Here is a 22614-nt window from a genome sequence, read left to right as displayed (position 1 = left end):
GGAGAAATATCCACCTTAGTGATGGGATCATTAACCAGCTGATTAGGAGAGATATCCACCTTAGTGACAGGATCATTAACCAGTTGATTAGGGATCATTAACCAGCTGATTAGGAGAGATATCACACCTTAGTGACGGGATCATTAACCAGCTGATTAGGAGAGATATCCACCTTAGTGACAGGATCATTAACAAGCTGTTTAGGGATCATTAACCAGCTGATTAGGAGAGGTATCACACCTTAGTGATAGGATCATTAACCAGCTGATTAGGAGAGATATCCACTTTAGTGACAGGATCATTAACCAGCTGATTAGGGATCATTAACCAGCTGATTAGGAGAGATATCCACCTTAGTGACAGGAACATTAACTAGCTGATTAGGAGAGATATCACACCTTAGTGACAGGAACATTAACCAGCTGATTAGGGAAAATTAACCAGCTGATTAGGAGAGAGATCCACCTTAGTGAAAGGATCATTAACCAGCTGATTAGGGATCATTAACCAGCTGATTAGGAGAGATATCCACCTTAGTGATGGGATCATTAACCAGCTGATTAGGAGAGATATCACACCTTAGTGACTGGATCATTAACCAGCTGATTAGGAGAGATATCCACCTTAGTGACGGGATCATTAACCAGCTGATTAGGAGAGATATCACACCTTAGTGAAGGGATCATTAACCAGCTGATTAGGAGAGGTATCCACCTTAGTGTATGGAACATTAACCAGCTGATTAGGGATCATTAACCAGCTGATTAGGAGAGATATCCACCTTAGTGATGGGATCATTAACCAGCTGATTAGGAGAGATATCCACCTTAGTGACAGGATCATTAACCAGCTGATTAGGGATCATTAACCAGCTGATTAGGAGAGATATCCACCTTAGTGTATGGAACATTAACCAGCTGATTAGGAGAGATATCCACCTTAGTGACAGGATCATTAACAAGCTGATTTGGAGATATATCCACCTTAGTGACAGGAACATTAACCAGCTGATTAGGGATCATTAACCAGCTGATTAGGAGAGATATCCACCTTAGTGATGGGATCATTAACCAGCTGATTAGGAGAGATATCACACCTTAGTGACTGGATCATTAACCAGCTGATTAGGAGAGGTATCCACCTTAGTGTATGGAACATTAACCAGCTGATTAGGGATCATTAACCAGCTGATTAGGAGAGATATCCACCTTAATGACAGTATCATTAACCAGCTGATTAGGAGATATATCCACCTTAATGACAGTATCATTAACCAGCTGATTAGGAGAGATATCCACCTTAGTGACAGGATCATTAACCAGCTGATTAGGGAACATTAACCAGCTGATTAGGGATCATTAACCAGCTGATTAGGAGAGATTTCCACCTTAGTGACAGGAACATTAACCAGCTGATTAGGGAACATTAACCAGCTGATTAGGAGAGAGATCCACCTTGGTGACAGGATCATTAATCAGCTGATTAGGAGAGATATCCACCTTAGTGACAGGATCATTAACTAGCTGATTAGCAGAGATATCCACCATAGTGACAGGAACATTAACCAGCTGATTAGGAGAAATATCCACCTTAGTGATGGGATCATTAACCAGCTGATTAGGAGAGATATCACACCTTAGTGACGGGATCATTAACCAGCTGATTAGGAGAGATATCCACCTTAGTGACAGGATCATTAACCAGCTGATTAGGGATCATTAACCAGCTGATTAGGAGAGATATCCACCTTAGTGACAGGAACATTAACTAGCTGATTAGGAGAGATATCACACCTTAGTGACAGGAACATTAACCAGCTGATTAGGGAAAATTAACCAGCTGATTAGGAGAGAGATCCACCTTAGTGAAAGGATCATTAACCAGCTGATTAGGGATCATTAACCAGCTGATTAGGAGAGATATCACACCTTAGTGACAGGAACATTAACCAGCTGATTAGGGATCATTAACCAGCTGATTAGGAGAGATATCACACCTTAGTGACTGGATCATTAACCAGCTGATTAGGAGAGATATCACACCTTAGTGAAGGGATCATTAACCAGCTGATTAGGAGAGGTATCCACCTTAGTGTATGGAACATTAACCAGCTGATTAGGCATCATTAACCAGCTGATTAGGAGAGATATCCACCTTAATGACAGTATCATTAACCAGCTGATTAGGAGAGATATCCACCTTAATGACAGTATCATTAACCAGCTGATTAGGAGAGATATCCACCTTAGTGACAGGATCATTAACCATCTGATTAGGGAACATTAACCAGCTGATTAGGGATCATTAACCAGCTGATTAGGAGAGATTTCCACCTTAGTGACAGGAACATTAACCAGCTGATTAGGGATCATTAACCAGCTGATTAGGAGAGATATCCACCTTAGTGACAGGATCATTAACCAGCTGATTAGGGAACATTAACCAGCTGATTAGGAGAGAGATCCAGCTTAGTGACAGGATCATTAATCAGCTGATTAGGAGAGATATCCACCTTAGTGACAGGATCATTAACTAGCTGATTAGGAGAGATATCCACCTTAGTGTCGGGATCATTAACCAGCTGATTAGGAGAGATATCCACCTTAGTGACAGGATCATTAACCAGCTGATTAGGAGAGATATCCACCTTAGTGACAGGATCATTAACCAGCTGATTAGGGATCATTAACCAGCTGATTAGGAGAGATATCCACCTTAGTGACAGGATCATTAACCAGTTGATTAGGGATCATTAACCAGCTGATTAGGAGAGATATCACACCTTAGTGACGGGATCATTAACCAGCTGATTAGGAGAGATATCCACCTTAGTGACAGGATCATTAACAAGCTGTTTAGGGATCATTAACCAGCTGATTAGGAGAGGTATCACACCTTAGTGATAGGATCATTAACCAGCTGATTAGGAGAGATATCCACTTTAGTGACAGGATCATTAACCAGCTGATTAGGGATCATTAACCAGCTGATTAGGAGAGATATCCACCTTAGTGACAGTTACATTAACTAGCTGATTAGGAGAGATATCACACCTTAGTGACAGGAACATTAACCAGCTGATTAGGGAACATTAACCAGCTGATTAGGAGAGATATCCACCTTAGTGACAGGAACATTAACTAGCTGATTAGGAGAGATATCCACCTTAGTGACAGGAACATTAACTAGCTGATTAGGAGATATATCACACCTTAGTGACAGGAACATTAACCAGCTGATTAGGGAACATTAACCAGCTGATTAGGAGAGATATCCACCTTAGTGACAGGAACATTAACTAGCTGATTAGGAGAGATATCCACCTTAGTGACAGGAACATTAACTAGCTGATTAGGAGAGATATCACACCTTAGTGACAGGAACATTAACCAGTTGATTAGGGAAAATTAACCAGCTGATTAGGAGAGAGATCCACCTAAGTGAAAGGATCATTAACCAGCTGATTAGGGATCATTAACCAGCTGATTAGGAGAGATATCACACCTTAGTGACAGGAACATTAACCAGCTGATTAGGGATCATTAACCAGCTGATTAGGAGAGATATCCACCTTAGTGATGGGATCATTAACCAGCTGATTAGGAGAGATATCACACCTTAGTGACTGGATCATTAACCAGCTGATTAGGAGAGATATCCACCTTAGTGAAGGGATCATTAACCAGCTGATTAGGAGAGGTATCCACCTTAGTGTATGGAACATTAACCAGCTGATTAGGGATCATTAACCAGCTGATTAGGAGAGATATCCACCTTAATGACAGTATCATTAACCAGCTGATTAGGAGAGATATCCACCTTAGTGATGGGATCATTAACCAGCTGATTAGGAGAGATATCCACCTTAGTGACAGGATCATTAACCAGCTGATTCGGGATCATTAACCAGCTGATTAGGAGAGATATCCACCTTAGTGTATGGAACATTAACCAGCTGATTAGGAGAGATATCCACCTTAGTGACAGGATCATTAACAAGCTGATTTGGAGATATATCCACCTTAGTGACAGGAACATTAACCAGCTGATTAGGGAACATTAACCAGCTGATTAGGAGAGAGATCCACCTTGGTGACAGGATCATTAATCAGCTGATTAGGAGAGATATCCACCTTAGTGACAGGATCATTAACTAGCTGATTAGCAGAGATATCCACCTTAGTGACAGGAACATTAACCAGCTGATTAGGAGAAATATCCACCTTAGTGATGGGATCATTAACCAGCTGATTAGGAGAGATATCCACCTTAGTGACAGGATCATTAACCAGTTGATTAGGGATCATTAACCAGCTGATTAGGAGAGATATCACACCTTAGTGACGGGATCATTAACCAGCTGATTAGGAGAGATATCCACCTTAGTGACAGGATCATTAACAAGCTGTTTAGGGATCATTAACCAGCTGATTAGGAGAGGTATCACACCTTAGTGATAGGATCATTAACCAGCTGATTAGGAGAGATATCCACTTTAGTGACAGGATCATTAACCAGCTGATTAGGGATCATTAACCAGCTGATTAGGAGAGATATCCACCTTAGTGACAGGAACATTAACTAGCTGATTAGGAGAGATATCACACCTTAGTGACAGGAACATTAACCAGCTGATTAGGGAAAATTAACCAGCTGATTAGGAGAGAGATCCACCTTAGTGAAAGGATCATTAACCAGCTGATTAGGGATCATTAACCAGCTGATTAGGAGAGATATCCACCTTAGTGATGGGATCATTAACCAGCTGATTAGGAGAGATATCACACCTTAGTGACTGGATCATTAACCAGCTGATTAGGAGAGATATCCACCTTAGTGACGGGATCATTAACCAGCTGATTAGGAGAGATATCACACCTTAGTGAAGGGATCATTAACCAGCTGATTAGGAGAGGTATCCACCTTAGTGTATGGAACATTAACCAGCTGATTAGGGATCATTAACCAGCTGATTAGGAGAGATATCCACCTTAATGACAGTATCATTAACCAGCTGATTAGGAGAGATATCCACCTTAGTGACGGGATCATTAACCAGCTGATTAGGAGAGATATCCACCTTAGTGACAGGATCATTAACCAGCTGATTAGGAATCATTAACCAGCTGATTAGGAGAGATATCCACCTTAGTGTATGGAACATTAACCAGCTGATTAGGAGAGATATCCACCTTAGTGACAGGATCATTAACAAGCTGATTTGGAGATATATCCACCTTAGTGACAGGAACATTAACCAGCTGATTAGGGATCATTAACCAGCTGATTAGGAGAGATATCCACCTTAGTGATGGGATCATTAACCAGCTGATTAGGAGAGATATCACACCTTAGTGTATGGAACATTAACCAGCTGATTAGGGATCATTAACCAGCTGATTAGGAGAGATATCCACCTTAATGACAGTATCATTAACCAGCTGATTAGGAGATATATCCACCTTAATGACAGTATCATTAACCAGCTGATTAGGAGAGATATCCACCTTAGTGACAGGATCATTAACCAGCTGATTAGGGAACATTAACCAGCTGATTAGGGATCATTAACCAGCTGATTAGGAGAGATTTCCACCTTAGTGACAGGAACATTAACCAGCTGATTAGGGAACATTAACCAGCTGATTAGGAGAGAGATCCACCTTGGTGACAGGATCATTAATCAGCTGATTAGGAGAGATATCCACCTTAGTGACAGGATCATTAACTAGCTGATTAGCAGAGATATCCACCTTAGTGACAGGAACATTAACCAGCTGATTAGGAGAAATATCCACCTTAGTGATGGGATCATTAACCAGCTGATTAGGAGAGATATCACACCTTAGTGACGGGATCATTAACCAGCTGATTAGGAGAGATATCCACCTTAGTGACAGGATCATTAACCAGCTGATTAGGGATCATTAACCAGCTGATTAGGAGAGATATCCACCTTAGTGACAGGAACATTATCTAGCTGATTAGGAGAGATATCACACCTTAGTGACAGGAACATTAACCAGCTGATTAGGGAAAATTAACCAGCTGATTAGGAGAGAGATCCACCTTAGTGAAAGGATCATTAACCAGCTGATTAGGGATCATTAACCAGCTGATTAGGAGAGATATCACACCTTAGTGACAGGAACATTAACCAGCTGATTAGGGATCATTAACCAGCTGATTAGGAGAGATATCACACCTTAGTGACTGGATCATTAACCAGCTGATTAGGAGAGATATCCACCTTAGTGACGGGATCATTAACCAGCTGATTAGGAGAGATATCACACCTTAGTGAAGGGATCATTAACCAGCTGATTAGGAGAGGTATCCACCTTAGTGTATGGAACATTAACCAGCTGATTAGGCATCATTAACCAGCTGATTAGGAGAGATATCCACCTTAATGACAGTATCATTAACCAGCTGATTAGGAGAGATATCCACCTTAATGACAGTATCATTAACCAGCTGATTAGGAGAGATATCCACCTTAGTGACAGGATCATTAACCATCTGATTAGGGAACATTAACCAGCTGATTAGGGATCATTAACCAGCTGATTAGGAGAGATTTCCACCTTAGTGACAGGAACATTAACCAGCTGATTAGGGATCATTAACCAGCTGATTAGGAGAGATATCCACCTTAGTGACAGGATCATTAACCAGCTGATTAGGGAACATTAACCAGCTGATTAGGAGAGAGATCCACCTTAGTGACAGGATCATTAATCAGCTGATTAGGAGAGATATCCACCTTAGTGACAGGATCATTAACTAGCTGATTAGGAGAGATATCCACCTTAGTGTCGGGATCATTAACCAGCTGATTAGGAGAGATATCCACCTTAGTGACAGGATCATTAACCAGCTGATTAGGAGAGATATCCACCTTAGTGACAGGATCATTAACCAGCTGATTAGGGATCATTAACCAGCTGATTAGGAGAGATATCCACCTTAGTGACAGGATCATTAACCAGTTGATTAGGGATCATTAACCAGCTGATTAGGAGAGATATCACACCTTAGTGACGGGATCATTAACCAGCTGATTAGGAGAGATATCCACCTTAGTGACAGGATCATTAACAAGCTGTTTAGGGATCATTAACCAGCTGATTAGGAGAGGTATCACACCTTAGTGATAGGATCATTAACCAGCTGATTAGGAGAGATATCCACTTTAGTGACAGGATCATTAACCAGCTGATTAGGGATCATTAACCAGCTGATTAGGAGAGATATCCACCTTAGTGACAGTTACATTAACTAGCTGATTAGGAGAGATATCACACCTTAGTGACAGGAACATTAACCAGCTGATTAGGGAACATTAACCAGCTGATTAGGAGAGATCACACCTTAGTGACAGGATCATTAACCAGCTGATTAGGAGAGATATCCACCTTAGTGACAGGATCATTAACCAGCTGATTAGGGATCATTAACCAGCTGATTAGGAGAGATATCCACCTTAGTGACAGGATCATTAACCAGCTGATTAGGGATCATTAACCAGCTGATTTGGAGATATATCCACCTTAGTGACAGGAACATTAACCAGCTGATTAGGGATCATTAACCAGCTGATTAGGAGAGATATCCACCTTAGTGATGGGATCATTAACCAGCTGATTAGGAGAGATATCCACCTTAGTGACGGGTTCATTAACCAGCAGATTAGGAGAGATATCCACCTTAGTGACGGGAACATTAACCAGCTGATTAGGGAACATTAACCAGCTGATTTGGGGAAATATCCACCTTAGTGATGCGATCATTAACCAGCTGATTAGGGAACATTAACCAGCTGATTAGTGAGAGATATCCACCTTAGTGAAGGGATCATTAACCAGCTGATTAGGATAGATATCCACCTTAGTGACGGGATCATTAACCAGCTGATTAGGAGAGATATCACACCTTAGTTATGGGATCATTAACCAGCTGATTAGGATAGATATCCACCTTAGTGACAGGATCATTAACCAGCTGATTAGGAGAGATATCCACCTTAGTGATGGGATCATTAACCAGCTGATTAGGAGAGATATCACACCTTAGTGAAGGGATCATTAACCACCTGATTAGGAGAGATATCCACCTTAGTGACAGGATCATTAACCAGCTGATTAGGGATCATTAACCAGCTGATTTGGAGATATATCCACCTTAGTGACAGGAACATTAACCAGCTGATTAGGGATCATTAACCAGCTGATTAGGAGAGATATCCACCTTAGTGACGGGATCATTAACCAGCTGATTAGGAGAGATATCACACCTTAGTGAAGGGATCATTAACCAGCTGATTAGGAGAAATATCCACCTTAGTGATGGGATCATTAACCAGCTGATTAGGAGAGATATCCACCTTAGTGACAGGATCATTAACCAGCTGATTAGGGATCATTAACCAGCTGATTAGGAGAGATATCCACCTTAGTGACAGGATCATTAACCAGGTGATTAGGGATCATTAACCAGCTGATTAGGAGAGATATCCACTTTAGTGACAGGATCATTAACCAGCTGATTAGGGATCATTAACCAGCTGATTAGGAGAGATATCCACCTTAGTGACAGGAACATTAACCAGCTGATTAGGAGAGATATCACACCTTAGTGACAGGATCATTAACCAGCTGATTAGGAGAGATATCACACCTTAGTGACAGGATCATTAACCAGCTGATTAGGAGAGATATCACACCTTAGTGACAGGATCATTAACCAGCTGATTAGGAGAGATATCCACCTTAGTGACAGGATCATTAACCAGTTGATTAGGGATCATTAACCAGCTGATTAGGAGAGATATCACACCTTTGTGACGGGATCATTAACCAGCTGATTAGGAGAGATATCCACCTTAGTGACAGGATCATTAACAAGCTGTTTAGGGATCATTAACCAGCTGATTAGGAGAGGTATCACACCTTAGTGATAGGATCATTAACCAGCTGATTAGGAGAGATATCCACTTTAGTGACAGGATCATTAACCAGCTGATTAGGGATCATTAACCAGCTGATTAGGAGAGATATCCACCTTAGTGACAGGAACATTAACTAGCTGATTAGGAGAGATATCACACCTTAGTGACAGGAACATTAACCAGCTGATTAGGGAAAATTAACCAGCTGATTAGGAGAGAGATCCACCTAAGTGAAAGGATCATTAACCAGCTGATTAGGGATCATTAACCAGCTGATTAGGAGAGATATCACACCTTAGTGACAGGAACATTAACCAGCTGATTAGGGATCATTAACCAGCTGATTAGGAGAGATATCCACCTTAGTGATGGGATCATTAACCAGCTGATTAGGAGAGATATCACACCTTAGTGACTGGATCATTAACCAGCTGATTAGGAGAGATATCCACCTTAGTGACGGGATCATTAACCAGCTGATTAGGAGAGATATCACACCTTAGTGAAGGGATCATTAACCAGCTGATTAGGAGAGGTATCCACCTTAGTGTATGGAACATTAACCAGCTGATTAGGGATCATTAACCAGCTGATTAGGAGAGATATCCACCTTAATGACAGTATCATTAACCAGCTGATTAGGAGAGATATCCACCTTAGTGATGGGATCATTAACCAGCTGATTAGGAGAGATATCCACCTTAGTGACAGGATCATTAACCAGCTGATTCGGGATCATTAACCAGCTGATTAGGAGAGATATCCACCTTAGTGTATGGAACATTAACCAGCTGATTAGGAGAGATATCCACCTTAGTGACAGGATCATTAACAAGCTGATTTGGAGATATATCCACCTTAGTGACAGGAACATTAACCAGCTGATTAGGGAACATTAACCAGCTGATTAGGAGAGAGATCCACCTTGGTGACAGGATCATTAATCAGCTGATTAGGAGAGATATCCACCTTAGTGACAGGATCATTAACTAGCTGATTAGCAGAGATATCCACCTTAGTGACAGGAACATTAACCAGCTGATTAGGAGAGATATCCACCTTAGTGATGGGATCATTAACCAGCTGATTAGGAGAGATATCCACCTTAGTGACAGGATCATTAACCAGTTGATTAGGGATCATTAACCAGCTGATTAGGAGAGATATCACACCTTAGTGACGGGATCATTAACCAGCTGATTAGGAGAGATATCCACCTTAGTGACAGGATCATTAACAAGCTGTTTAGGGATCATTAACCAGCTGATTAGGAGAGGTATCACACCTTAGTGATAGGATCATTAACCAGCTGATTAGGAGAGATATCCACTTTAGTGACAGGATCATTAACCAGCTGATTAGGGATCATTAACCAGCTGATTAGGAGAGATATCCACCTTAGTGACAGGAACATTAACTAGCTGATTAGGAGAGATATCACACCTTAGTGACAGGAACATTAACCAGCTGATTAGGGAAAATTAACCAGCTGATTAGGAGAGAGATCCACCTTAGTGAAAGGATCATTAACCAGCTGATTAGGGATCATTAACCAGCTGATTAGGAGAGATATCCACCTTAGTGATGGGATCATTAACCAGCTGATTAGGAGAGATATCACACCTTAGTGACTGGATCATTAACCAGCTGATTAGGAGAGATATCCACCTTAGTGACGGGATCATTAACCAGCTGATTAGGAGAGATATCACACCTTAGTGAAGGGATCATTAACCAGCTGATTAGGAGAGGTATCCACCTTAGTGTATGGAACATTAACCAGCTGATTAGGGATCATTAACCAGCTGATTAGGAGAGATATCCACCTTAATGACAGTATCATTAACCAGCTGATTAGGAGAGATATCCACCTTAGTGATGGGATCATTAACCAGCTGATTAGGAGAGATATCCACCTTAGTGACAGGATCATTAACCAGCTGATTAGGGATCATTAACCAGCTGATTAGGAGAGATATCCACCTTAGTGTATGGAACATTAACCAGCTGATTAGGAGAGATATCCACCTTAGTGACAGGATCATTAACAAGCTGATTTGGAGATATATCCACCTTAGTGACAGGAACATTAACCAGCTGATTAGGGATCATTAACCAGCTGATTAGGAGAGATATCCACCTTAGTGATGGGATCATTAACCAGCTGATTAGGAGAGATATCACACCTTAGTGACTGGATCATTAACCAGCTGATTAGGAGAGGTATCCACCTTAGTGTATGGAACATTAACCAGCTGATTAGGGATCATTAACCAGCTGATTAGGAGAGATATCCACCTTAATGACAGTATCATTAACCAGCTGATTAGGAGATATATCCACCTTAATGACAGTATCATTAACCAGCTGATTAGGAGAGATATCCACCTTAGTGACAGGATCATTAACCAGCTGATTAGGGAACATTAACCAGCTGATTAGGGATCATTAACCAGCTGATTAGGAGAGATTTCCACCTTAGTGACAGGAACATTAACCAGCTGATTAGGGAACATTAACCAGCTGATTAGGAGAGAGATCCACCTTGGTGACAGGATCATTAATCAGCTGATTAGGAGAGATATCCACCTTAGTGACAGGATCATTAACTAGCTGATTAGCAGAGATATCCACCTTAGTGACAGGAACATTAACCAGCTGATTAGGAGAAATATCCACCTTAGTGATGGGATCATTAACCAGCTGATTAGGAGAGATATCACACCTTAGTGACGGGATCATTAACCAGCTGATTAGGAGAGATATCCACCTTAGTGACAGGATCATTAACCAGCTGATTAGGGATCATTAACCAGCTGATTAGGAGAGATATCCACCTTAGTGACAGGAACATTAACTAGCTGATTAGGAGAGATATCACACCTTAGTGACAGGAACATTAACCAGCTGATTAGGGAAAATTAACCAGCTGATTAGGAGAGAGATCCACCTTAGTGAAAGGATCATTAACCAGCTGATTAGGGATCATTAACCAGCTGATTAGGAGAGATATCACACCTTAGTGACAGGAACATTAACCAGCTGATTAGGGATCATTAACCAGCTGATTAGGAGAGATATCACACCTTAGTGACTGGATCATTAACCAGCTGATTAGGAGAGATATCCACCTTAGTGACGGGATCATTAACCAGCTGATTAGGAGAGATATCACACCTTAGTGAAGGGATCATTAACCAGCTGATTAGGAGAGGTATCCACCTTAGTGTATGGAACATTAACCAGCTGATTAGGCATCATTAACCAGCTGATTAGGAGAGATATCCACCTTAATGACAGTATCATTAACCAGCTGATTAGGAGAGATATCCACCTTAATGACAGTATCATTAACCAGCTGATTAGGAGAGATATCCACCTTAGTGACAGGATCATTAACCATCTGATTAGGGAACATTAACCAGCTGATTAGGGATCATTAACCAGCTGATTAGGAGAGATTTCCACCTTAGTGACAGGAACATTAACCAGCTGATTAGGGATCATTAACCAGCTGATTAGGAGAGATATCCACCTTAGTGACAGGATCATTAACCAGCTGATTAGGGAACATTAACCAGCTGATTAGGAGAGAGATCCACCTTAGTGACAGGATCATTAATCAGCTGATTAGGAGAGATATCCACCTTAGTGACAGGATCATTAACTAGCTGATTAGGAGAGATATCCACCTTAGTGTCGGGATCATTAACCAGCTGATTAGGAGAGATATCCACCTTAGTGTCGGGATCATTAACCAGCTGATTAGGAGAGATATCCACCTTAGTGACAGGATCATTAACCAGCTGATTAGGGATCATTAACCAGCTGATTAGGAGAGATATCCACTTTAGTGACAGGATCATTAACCAGTTGATTAGGGATCATTAACCAGCTGATTAGGAGAGATATCACACCTTAGTGACGGGATCATTAACCAGCTGATTAGGAGAGATATCCACCTTAGTGACAGGATCATTAACAAGCTGTTTAGGGATCATTAACCAGCTGATTAGGAGAGGTATCACACCTTAGTGATAGGATCATTAACCAGCTGATTAGGAGAGATATCCACTTTAGTGACAGGATCATTAACCAGCTGATTAGGGATCATTAACCAGCTGATTAGGAGAGATATCCACCTTAGTGACAGTTACATTAACTAGCTGATTAGGAGAGATATCACACCTTAGTGACAGGAACATTAACCAGCTGATTAGGGAACATTAACCAGCTGATTAGGAGAGATCACACCTTAGTGACAGGATCATTAACCAGCTGATTAGGAGAGATATCCACCTTAGTGACAGGATCATTAACCAGCTGATTAGGGATCATTAACCAGCTGATTAGGAGAGATATCCACCTTAGTGACAGGATCATTAACCAGCTGATTAGGGATCATTAACCAGCTGATTTGGAGATATATCCACCTTAGTGACAGGAACATTAACCAGCTGATTAGGGATCATTAACCAGCTGATTAGGAGAGATATCCACCTTAGTGATGGGATCATTAACCAGCTGATTAGGAGAGATATCCACCTTCGTGACGGGTTCATTAACCAGCAGATTAGGAGAGATATCCACCTTAGTGACGGGAACATTAACCAGCTGATTAGGGAACATTAACCAGCTGATTTGGGGAAATATCCACCTTAGTGATGCGATCATTAACCAGCTGATTAGGGAACATTAACCAGCTGATTAGTGAGAGATATCCACCTTAGTGAAGGGATCATTAACCAGCTGATTAGGATAGATATCCACCTTAGTGACGGGATCATTAACCAGCTGATTAGGAGAGATATCACACCTTAGTTATGGGATCATTAACCAGCTGATTAGGATAGATATCCACCTTAGTGACAGGATCATTAACCAGCTGATTAGGAGAGATATCCACCTTAGTGATGGGATCATTAACCAGCTGATTAGGAGAGATATCACACCTTAGTGAAGGGATCATTAACCACCTGATTAGGAGAGATATCCACCTTAGTGACAGGATCATTAACCAGATGATTAGGGATCATTAACCAGCTGATTAGGAGAGATATCCACCTTAGTGACAGGATCATTAACCAGCTGATTAGGAGAGATATCACACCTTAGTGATGGGATCCTTAACCAGCTGATTAGGGAACATTAACCAGCTGATTAGGAGAGATATCCACCTTAGTGAAGGGATCATTAACCAGCTGATTAGGAGAGATATCCACCTTAGTGACAGGATCATTAACCAGCTGATTAGGAGAGATATCACACCTTAGTGACAGGATCATTAACTAGCTGATTAGGAGAGATATCACACCTTAGTGACAGGATCATTAACCAGCTGATTAGGGAACATTAACCAGCTGATTAGGAGAGATATCCACCTTAGTGAAGGGATCATTAACCAGCTGATTAGGAGAGATATCCACCTTAGTGACAGGATCATTAACCAGCTGATTAGGGATCATTAACCAGCTGATTAGGAGAGATATCCACCTTAGTGAAGGGATCATTAACCAGCTGATTAGGAGAGATATCCACCTTAGTGACAGGATCATTAACCAGCTGATTAGGAGAGATATCACACCTTAGTGAAGGGATCATTAACCAGCTGATTAGGAGAGATTTCACACCTTAGTGACAGGATAATTAACCAGCTGATTAGGAGAGATATCACACCTTAGTGACAGGATCATTAACCAGCTGATTAGGAGAGATATCACACCTTAGTGACAGGATCATTAAGCAGCTGATCAGGAGAGATATCCACCTTAGTGACAGGATCATTAACCAGCTGATTAGGGATCATTAACCAGCTGATTAGGGATCATTAACCAGCTGATTAGGAGAGGTATCACACCTTAGTGAAGGGATCATTAACCAGCTGATTAGGAGAGATATCCACCTTAGTGCCGGGATCATTAACCAGCTGATTAGGAGAGATATCCACCTTAGTGACAGGATCATTAACCAGCTGATTAGGGATCATTAACCAGCTGATTAGGAGAGGTATCACACCTTAGTGACGGGATCATTAACCAGCTGATTAGGAGAGATATCCACCTTAGTGACAGGATCATTAACCAGCTGATTAGGGATCATTAACCAGCTGATTAGAAATCATTAACCAGCTGATTAGGAGAGATCTCCACCTTAGTGACAGGATCATTAACCAGCTGATTAGGAGAGATATCCACCTTAGTGACAGGATCATTAACCAGCTGATTAGGAGAGATATCCACCTTAGTGACACGATCATTAACCAGCTGATTAGGAGAGATATCACACCTTAGTGACATGATCATTAACCAGCTGATTAGATGAGATATCACACCTTAGTGACAGGATCATTAACCAGCTGATTAGGAGAGATATCCACCTTAGTGAAGGGATCATTAACCAGCTGATTAGGAGATATATCCACCTTAGTGACAGGAACATTAACCAGCTGATTAGGAGAGATATCACACCTTAGTGACAGGATCATTAACCAGCTGATTAGGGAACATTAACCAGCTGATTAGGAGAGATATCCACCTTAGTGACGGGATCATTAACCAGCTGATTAGGGAACATTAACCAGCTGATTAGGGATCATTAACCAGCTGATTAGGAGAGATATCCACCTTAGTGACAGGATCATTAACCAGCTGATTTGGGTTCATTAACCAGCTGATTAGGAGAGATATCCACCTTAGTGACAGGAATATTAACCAGCTGATTAGGAGAGATATCCACCTTAGTGACAGGATCATTAACCAGCTGATTAGGAATCATTAACCAGCTGATTAGGAGAGATATCCACCTTAGTGACAGGATCATTAACCAGCTGATTAGGAGAGATATCCACCTTAGTGACAGGATCATTAACCAGCTCATTAGGAGAGATATCACACCTTAGTGACATGATCATTAACCAGCTGATTAGGATAGATATCACACCTTAGTGACAGGATCATTAACCAGCTGATTAGGAGAGATATCCACCTTAGTGATGGGATCATTAACCAGCTGATTAGGAGAGATATCCACCTTAGTGACAGGATCATTAACCAGCTGATTAGGAGAGATATCCACCTTAGTGACAGGATCATTAACCAGCTGATTAGGAGAGATATCCACCTTAGTGACAGGGTCATTAACCAGCTGATTAGGAGCGATATCACACCTTAGTGACATGATCATTAACCAGCTGATTAGGATAGATATCCACCTTAGTGACAGGATCATTAACCAGCTGATTAGGAGAGATATCCACCTTAGTGATGGAATCATTAACCTGCTGATTAGGAGAGATATCCACCTTAGTGACGGGATCATTAACCAGCTGATTAGGGAACATTAACCAGCTGATTAGGGATCATTAACCAGCTCATTAGGAGAGATATCCACCTTAGTGACAGGATCATTAACCAGCTGATTAGGAATCATTAACCAGCTGATTAGGAGAGATATCCACCTTAGTGACAGGATCATTAACCAGCTGATTAGGAGAGATATCCAACTTAGTGACAGGATCATTAACCAGCTGATTAGGAGAGATATCCACCTTAGTGACAGGAACATTAACCAGCTGATTAGGAGAGATATCACACCTTAAAGACAGGATTATTAACCAGCTGATTAGGAGAGATATCCACCGATGTGACAGGAACATTAACCAGCTGATTAGGGAACATTAACCAGCTGATTAGGAGAGATATCCACCTTAGTGACAGGATCATTAACCAGCTGATTAGGAGAGATATCCACCTTAGTGACCGGATCATTAACCAGCTGATTAGGAGAGATATCCACCTTAGTGACAGGATCATTAACCAGCTGATTAGGAGAGATATTCTCCTTAGTGATGGGATCATTAGCCAGCTGATTAGGAGAGATATCCACCTTAGTGACAGGATCATTAACCAGCTGATTAGGGATCATTAACCAGCTGATTAGGAGAGATATTCACCTTAGTGACGGGATCATTAACCAGCTGATTAGGGAACATTAACCAGCTGATTAGGGATCATTAACCAGCTCATTAGGAGAGATATCCACCTTAGTGACAGGATCATTAACCAGCTGATTAGGAATCATTAACCAGCTGATTAGGAGAGATATCCACCTTAGTGACAGGATCATTAACCAGCTGATTAGGAGAGATATCCAACTTAGTGACAGGATCATTAACCAGCTGATTAGGAGAGATATCCACCTTAGTGACAGGAACATTAACCAGCTGATTAGGAGAGATATCACACCTTAAAGACAGGATTATTAACCAGCTGATTAGGAGAGATATCACACCTTAAAGACAGGATTATTAACCAGCTGATTAGGAGAGATATCCACCGATGTGACAGGAACATTAACCAGCTGATTAGGGAACATTAACCAGCTGATTAGGAGAGATATCCACCTTAGTGACAGGATCATTAACCAGCTGATTAGGAGAGATATCACACCTTAGTGACAGGATCATTAACCAGCTGATTATGAGAGATATCACACCTTAGAGACAGGATCATTAACCAGCTGATTAGGAGAGATATCACACCTTAGTGACAGGATCATTAACCAGCTGATTAGGAGAGATATCCACCTTAGTGACAGGATCATTAACCAGCTGATTAGGAGAGATATCCACCTTAGTGACAGGAACATTAACCAGCTGATTAGGAGAGATATCACACCTTAAAGACAGGATTATTAACCAGCTGATTAGGAGAGATATCCACCGATGTGACAGGAACATTAACCAGCTGATTAGGGAACATTAACCAGCTGATTAGGAGAGATATACACCTTAGTGACAGGATCATTAACCAGCTGATTAGGAGAGATATCACACCTTAGTGACAGGATCATTAACCAGCTGATTATGAGAGATATCACACCTTAGAGACAGGATCATTAACCAGCTGATTAGGGTTCATTAACCAGCTGATTAGGAGAGATATCCACCTTAGTGACAGGATCATTAACCAGCTGAATAGGAGAGATATCACACCTTAATGACAGGAACATTAACCAGCTGATTAGGGAACATTAACCAGCTGATTAGCAGAGATATCCACCTTAGTGACAGGATCATTAACCAGCTGATTAGGAGAGAGATCCACCATAGTGACAGGATCATTAACCAGTTGATTAGGAGAGATATCCCCCTTTATTGACAGGATCATTAACCAGCTGATTAGGAGAGATATCCACCTTAGAGACAGGATCATTAACCAGCTGATTAGGAATCATTAACCAGCTGATTAGGAGAGATATCCACCTTAGTGACAGGATCATTAACCAGCTGATTAGGGATCATTAACCAGCTGATTAGGAGAGATATCCACCTTAGTGACAGGAACATTAACCTTCTTATTAGGAGAGATATCACACCTTAGTGACAGGATCATTAACCAGCTGATTAGGAGAGATATCCACCTTAGTGACAGGAACATTAACCTTCTGATTAGGAGAGATATCACACCTTAGTGACAGGATCATTAACCAGCTGATTAGGAGAGATATCCACCTTAATGACAGGATCATTAACCAGATCATTAACCAGCTGATTAGGAGAGATATCACACCTTAGGGATCATTAACCATCTGAATTGTAGGCTGTCATTGTAAATAGAATTTGTTCTTAACTGACTTGCCTAGTTACATTTTAGGTAAAAAATAACTAAAAAAAGTCATTTTGTTTCCCTGTTCCCAGAGACCGTCAGGAGAAAGAGGAGCCGGAGAGGGAGGGTCGGACACTGCAGGAGGAGGAGGAGACTGATGACGCCACCATTCCCAGCCCCTTCCAGCCAATAGGCAACGTCATCAATGAGGTGTGGAATACACTGGGCCAGTCAGCATCACTTTTGTTGATTTGTTTTGAAATGGCACCCTATGTAGTGCACTAGTTTTGACCAGAACCCTATGTGTCGTTGTAGTGCCCCCTTTAGGGAATAGGGTGCCATTTGAGCCGCACAGTCAATGGGTTGGGTGTTTCCATCTGTATTAATGCCATGGGGTGTTTCCATCTGTATTAATGCCATGGGGTGTTTCCATCTGTATTAATGCCATGGGGTGTTTCCATCTGTATTAATGCCATGGGGTGTTTCCATCTGTATTAATGCCATGGGGTGTTTCCATCTGTATTAATGCCATGGGGTGTTTCCATCTGTATTAATGCCATGGGGTGTTTCCATCTGTATTAATGCCATGGGGTGTGTCCATCTGTATTAATGCCATGGGGTGTTTCCATCTGTATTAATGCCATGGGGTGTTTCCATCTGTATTAATGCCATGGGGTGTTTCCATCTGTATTAGTGCCATGGGGTGTTTCCATCTGTATTAATGCCATGGGGTGTGTCCATCTGTATTAATGCCATGGGGTGTTTCCATCTGTATTAATGCCATGGGGTGTTTCCATCTGTATTAATGCCATGGGGTGTTTCCATCTGTATTAGTGCCATGGGGTGTTTCCATCTGTATTAGTGTGTGTATGCCATGGGGTGTTTCCATCTATATTAATGCCATGGGGTGGTTCCATCTGTATTAATGGGTGTGTGCCATGTGTGTTCCATCCATGCAGAATGAAGACAAGTTGAAGAAGAGACAGACAGGAGGGCAGGGGGGTGGTGCCAACGATGCTAGTGAAGGAAGGCAGGAGGAGGAAGAGGAAGAGGAGGAAGAGGACAGCGAGAGACAGACTCCAGAGAGCGGTGCAGTATCAGTGGAGCAGACTAAGAAGAAGACTAGTAAACTGAGACTGAAGAGGAAACACAGAGTGGATCCTCTGAGGACGGAGGAGACAGCGGCCCCTGAGAGCCCCACACCTCCACCACTTCCTGGTGAGAGAGACACACTTTTAATCCTGACGTAGGTGTGGCAGACCAATGACTGGGCTGGAAAACAGTTTAATCACTATTAATGAACATGTTGATTTCTTTACTGGATGGACTACGACTAATAATCTATTTAGTTGTTGTTATAGTGGGATGGACTACTACTAATAATCTATTTAGTTGTTGTTGTTATAGTGGGATGGACTACTACTAATAATCTATTTAGTTGTTATAGTGGGATGGACTACTACTAATCATGGGTTTAGTTGTTGTTATAGTGGGATGGACTACTACTAATAATCTATTTAGTTGTTGTTATAGTGGGATGGACTACTACTAATAATCTATTTAGTTGTTGTTATAGTGGGATGGGCTACTACTAATAATCTATTTAGTTGTTGTTATAGTGGGATGGGCTACTACTAATAATCTATTTAGTTGTTGTTATAGTGGGATGGGCTACTACTAATAATCTATTTAGTTGTTATTGTTATAGTGGGATGGACTACTACTAATAATCTATTTAGTTGTTGTTGTTGTTATAGTGGGATGGACTACTACTAATAATCTATTTAGTTGTTGTTATAGTGGGATGGACTACTACTAAAAATCTATTTAGTTGTTGTTGTTATAGTGGGATGGACTACTACTAATAATCTATTTAGTTGTTGTTATAGTGGGATGGACTACTACTAATAATCTATTTAGTTGTTGTTATAGTGGGATGGACTACTACTAATAATCTATTTAGTTGTTGTTATAGTGGGATGGACTACTACTAATAATCTATTTAGTTGTTGTTATAGTGGGATGGACTACTACTAATAATCTATTTAGTTGTTGTTGTTATAGTGGGATGGACTACTACTAATAATCTATATAGTTGTTGTTATAGTGGGATGGACTACTACTAATAATCTATTTAGTTGTTATAGTGGGATGGACTACTACTAATAATCTATATAGTTGTTGTTGTTATAGTGGGATGGACTACTACTAATAATCTATTTAGTTGTTGTTATAGTGGGATGGACTACTACTAATAATCTATTTAGTTGTTGTTATAGTGGGATGGACTACTACTAATAATCTATTTAGTTGTTGTTGTTATAGTGGGATGGACTACTACTAATAATCTATTTAGTTGTTGTTATAGTGGGATGGACTACTACTAATAATCTATTTAGTTGTTGTTGTTATAGTGGGATGGACTACTACTAATAATCTATTTAGTTGTTGTTATAGTGGGATGGACTACTACTAATAATCTATTTAGTTGTTGTTATAGTGGGATGGACTACTACTAATAATCTATTTAGTTGTTGTTATAGTGGGATGGGCTACTACTAATAATCTATTTAGTTGTTGTTGTTATGGTGGGATGAACTACTGCTAATAATCTATTTAGTTGTTGTTATAGTGGGATGGACTACTACTAATAATCTATTTAGTTGTTGTTATAGTGGGATGGACTACTACTAATAATCTATTTAGTTGTTGTTATAGTGGGATGGACTTCTACTAATAATCTATTTAGTTGTTGTTGTTATAGTGGGATGGACTACTACTAATAATCTATTTAGTTGTTGTTATAGTGGGATGGACTACTACTAATAATCTATATAGTTGTTGTTATAGTGGGATGGACTACTACTAATAATCTATATAGTTGTTGTTATAGTGGGATGGACTACTACTAATAATCTATTTAGTTGTTGTTATAGTGGGATGGACTACTACTAATAATCTATTTAGTTGTTGTTATAGTGGGATGGAGTACTACTAATTATCTATTTAGTTGTTGTTGTTATAGTGGGATGGACTACTACTAATAATCTATTTAGTTGTTGTTATAGTGGGATGGACTACTACTAATAATCTATTTAGTTGTTGTTGTTATAGTGGGATGGACTACTACTAATAATCTATTTAGTTGTTGTTATAGTGGGATGGACTACTACTAATAATCTATTTAGTTGTTGTTGTTATAGTGGGATGGACTACTACTAATAATCTATTTAGTTGTTGTTATAGTGGGATGGACTACTACTAATAATCTATTTAGTTGTTGTTATAGTGGGATGGACTACTACTAATAATCTATTTAGTTGTTGTTATAGTGGGATGGGCTACTACTAATAATCTATTTAGTTGTTGTTATAGTGGGATGGGCTACTACTAATAATCTATTTAGTTGTTGTTATAGTGGGATGGGCTACTACTAATAATCTATTTAGTTGTTGTTATAGTGGGATGGGCTACTACTAATAATCTATTTAGTTGTTGTTATAGTGGGATGGACTACTACTAATAATCTATTTAGTTGTTGTTGTTATAGTGGGATGGACTACTACTAATAATCTATTTAGTTGTTGTTATAGTGGGATGGACTACTACTAATAATCTATTTAGTTGTTGTTATAGTGGGATGGACTACTACTAATAATCTATTTAGTTGTTGTTGTTATAGTGGGATGGACTACTACTAATAATCTATATAGTTGTTGTTATAGTGGGATGGACTACTACTAATAATCTATTTAGTTGTTGTTGTTATAGTGGGATGGACTACTACTAATAATCTATTTAGTTGTTGTTATAGTGGGATGGACTACTACTAATAATCTATTTAGTTGTTGTTGTTATAGTGGGATGGACTACTACTAATAATCTATTTAGTTGTTGTTGTTATAGTGGGATGGACTACTACTAATAATGTATTTAGTTGTTGTTATAGTGGGATGGACTACTACTAATAATCTATTTTGTTGTTGTTATAGTGGGATGGACTACTACTAATAATCTATATAGTTGTTGTTATAGTGGGATGGACTACTACTAATAATC

At 40.2% G+C, this 22614-nt stretch overlaps 1 protein-coding gene across 2 annotated transcripts in view; it reads left to right on the top strand.

The window, feature by feature from the left end:
• LOC106575900 (ADP-ribosylation factor-like protein 13B) overlaps positions 1-22614 on the top strand; it is a 280724-nt gene that overhangs the window by 95500 nt on the left and 162610 nt on the right. For both annotated transcript variants that reach the window (XM_045714221.2, XM_045714220.2), the window contains exons 7-8: positions 18648-18765; positions 19515-19773. In XM_045714221.2, coding sequence (XP_045570177.1) covers positions 18648-18765; positions 19515-19773 — 377 coding nt within the window. The remainder of the gene's footprint in view (positions 1-18647; positions 18766-19514; positions 19774-22614) is intronic.

Source organism: Salmo salar, unplaced genomic scaffold (assembly GCF_965601325.2).
Source record: "Salmo salar unplaced genomic scaffold, fSalSal1 ptg000229l, whole genome shotgun sequence".
Lineage (NCBI taxonomy): Eukaryota > Metazoa > Chordata > Actinopteri > Salmoniformes > Salmonidae > Salmo > Salmo salar.
This window is presented reverse-complemented; position numbering and strand designations above follow the sequence as displayed.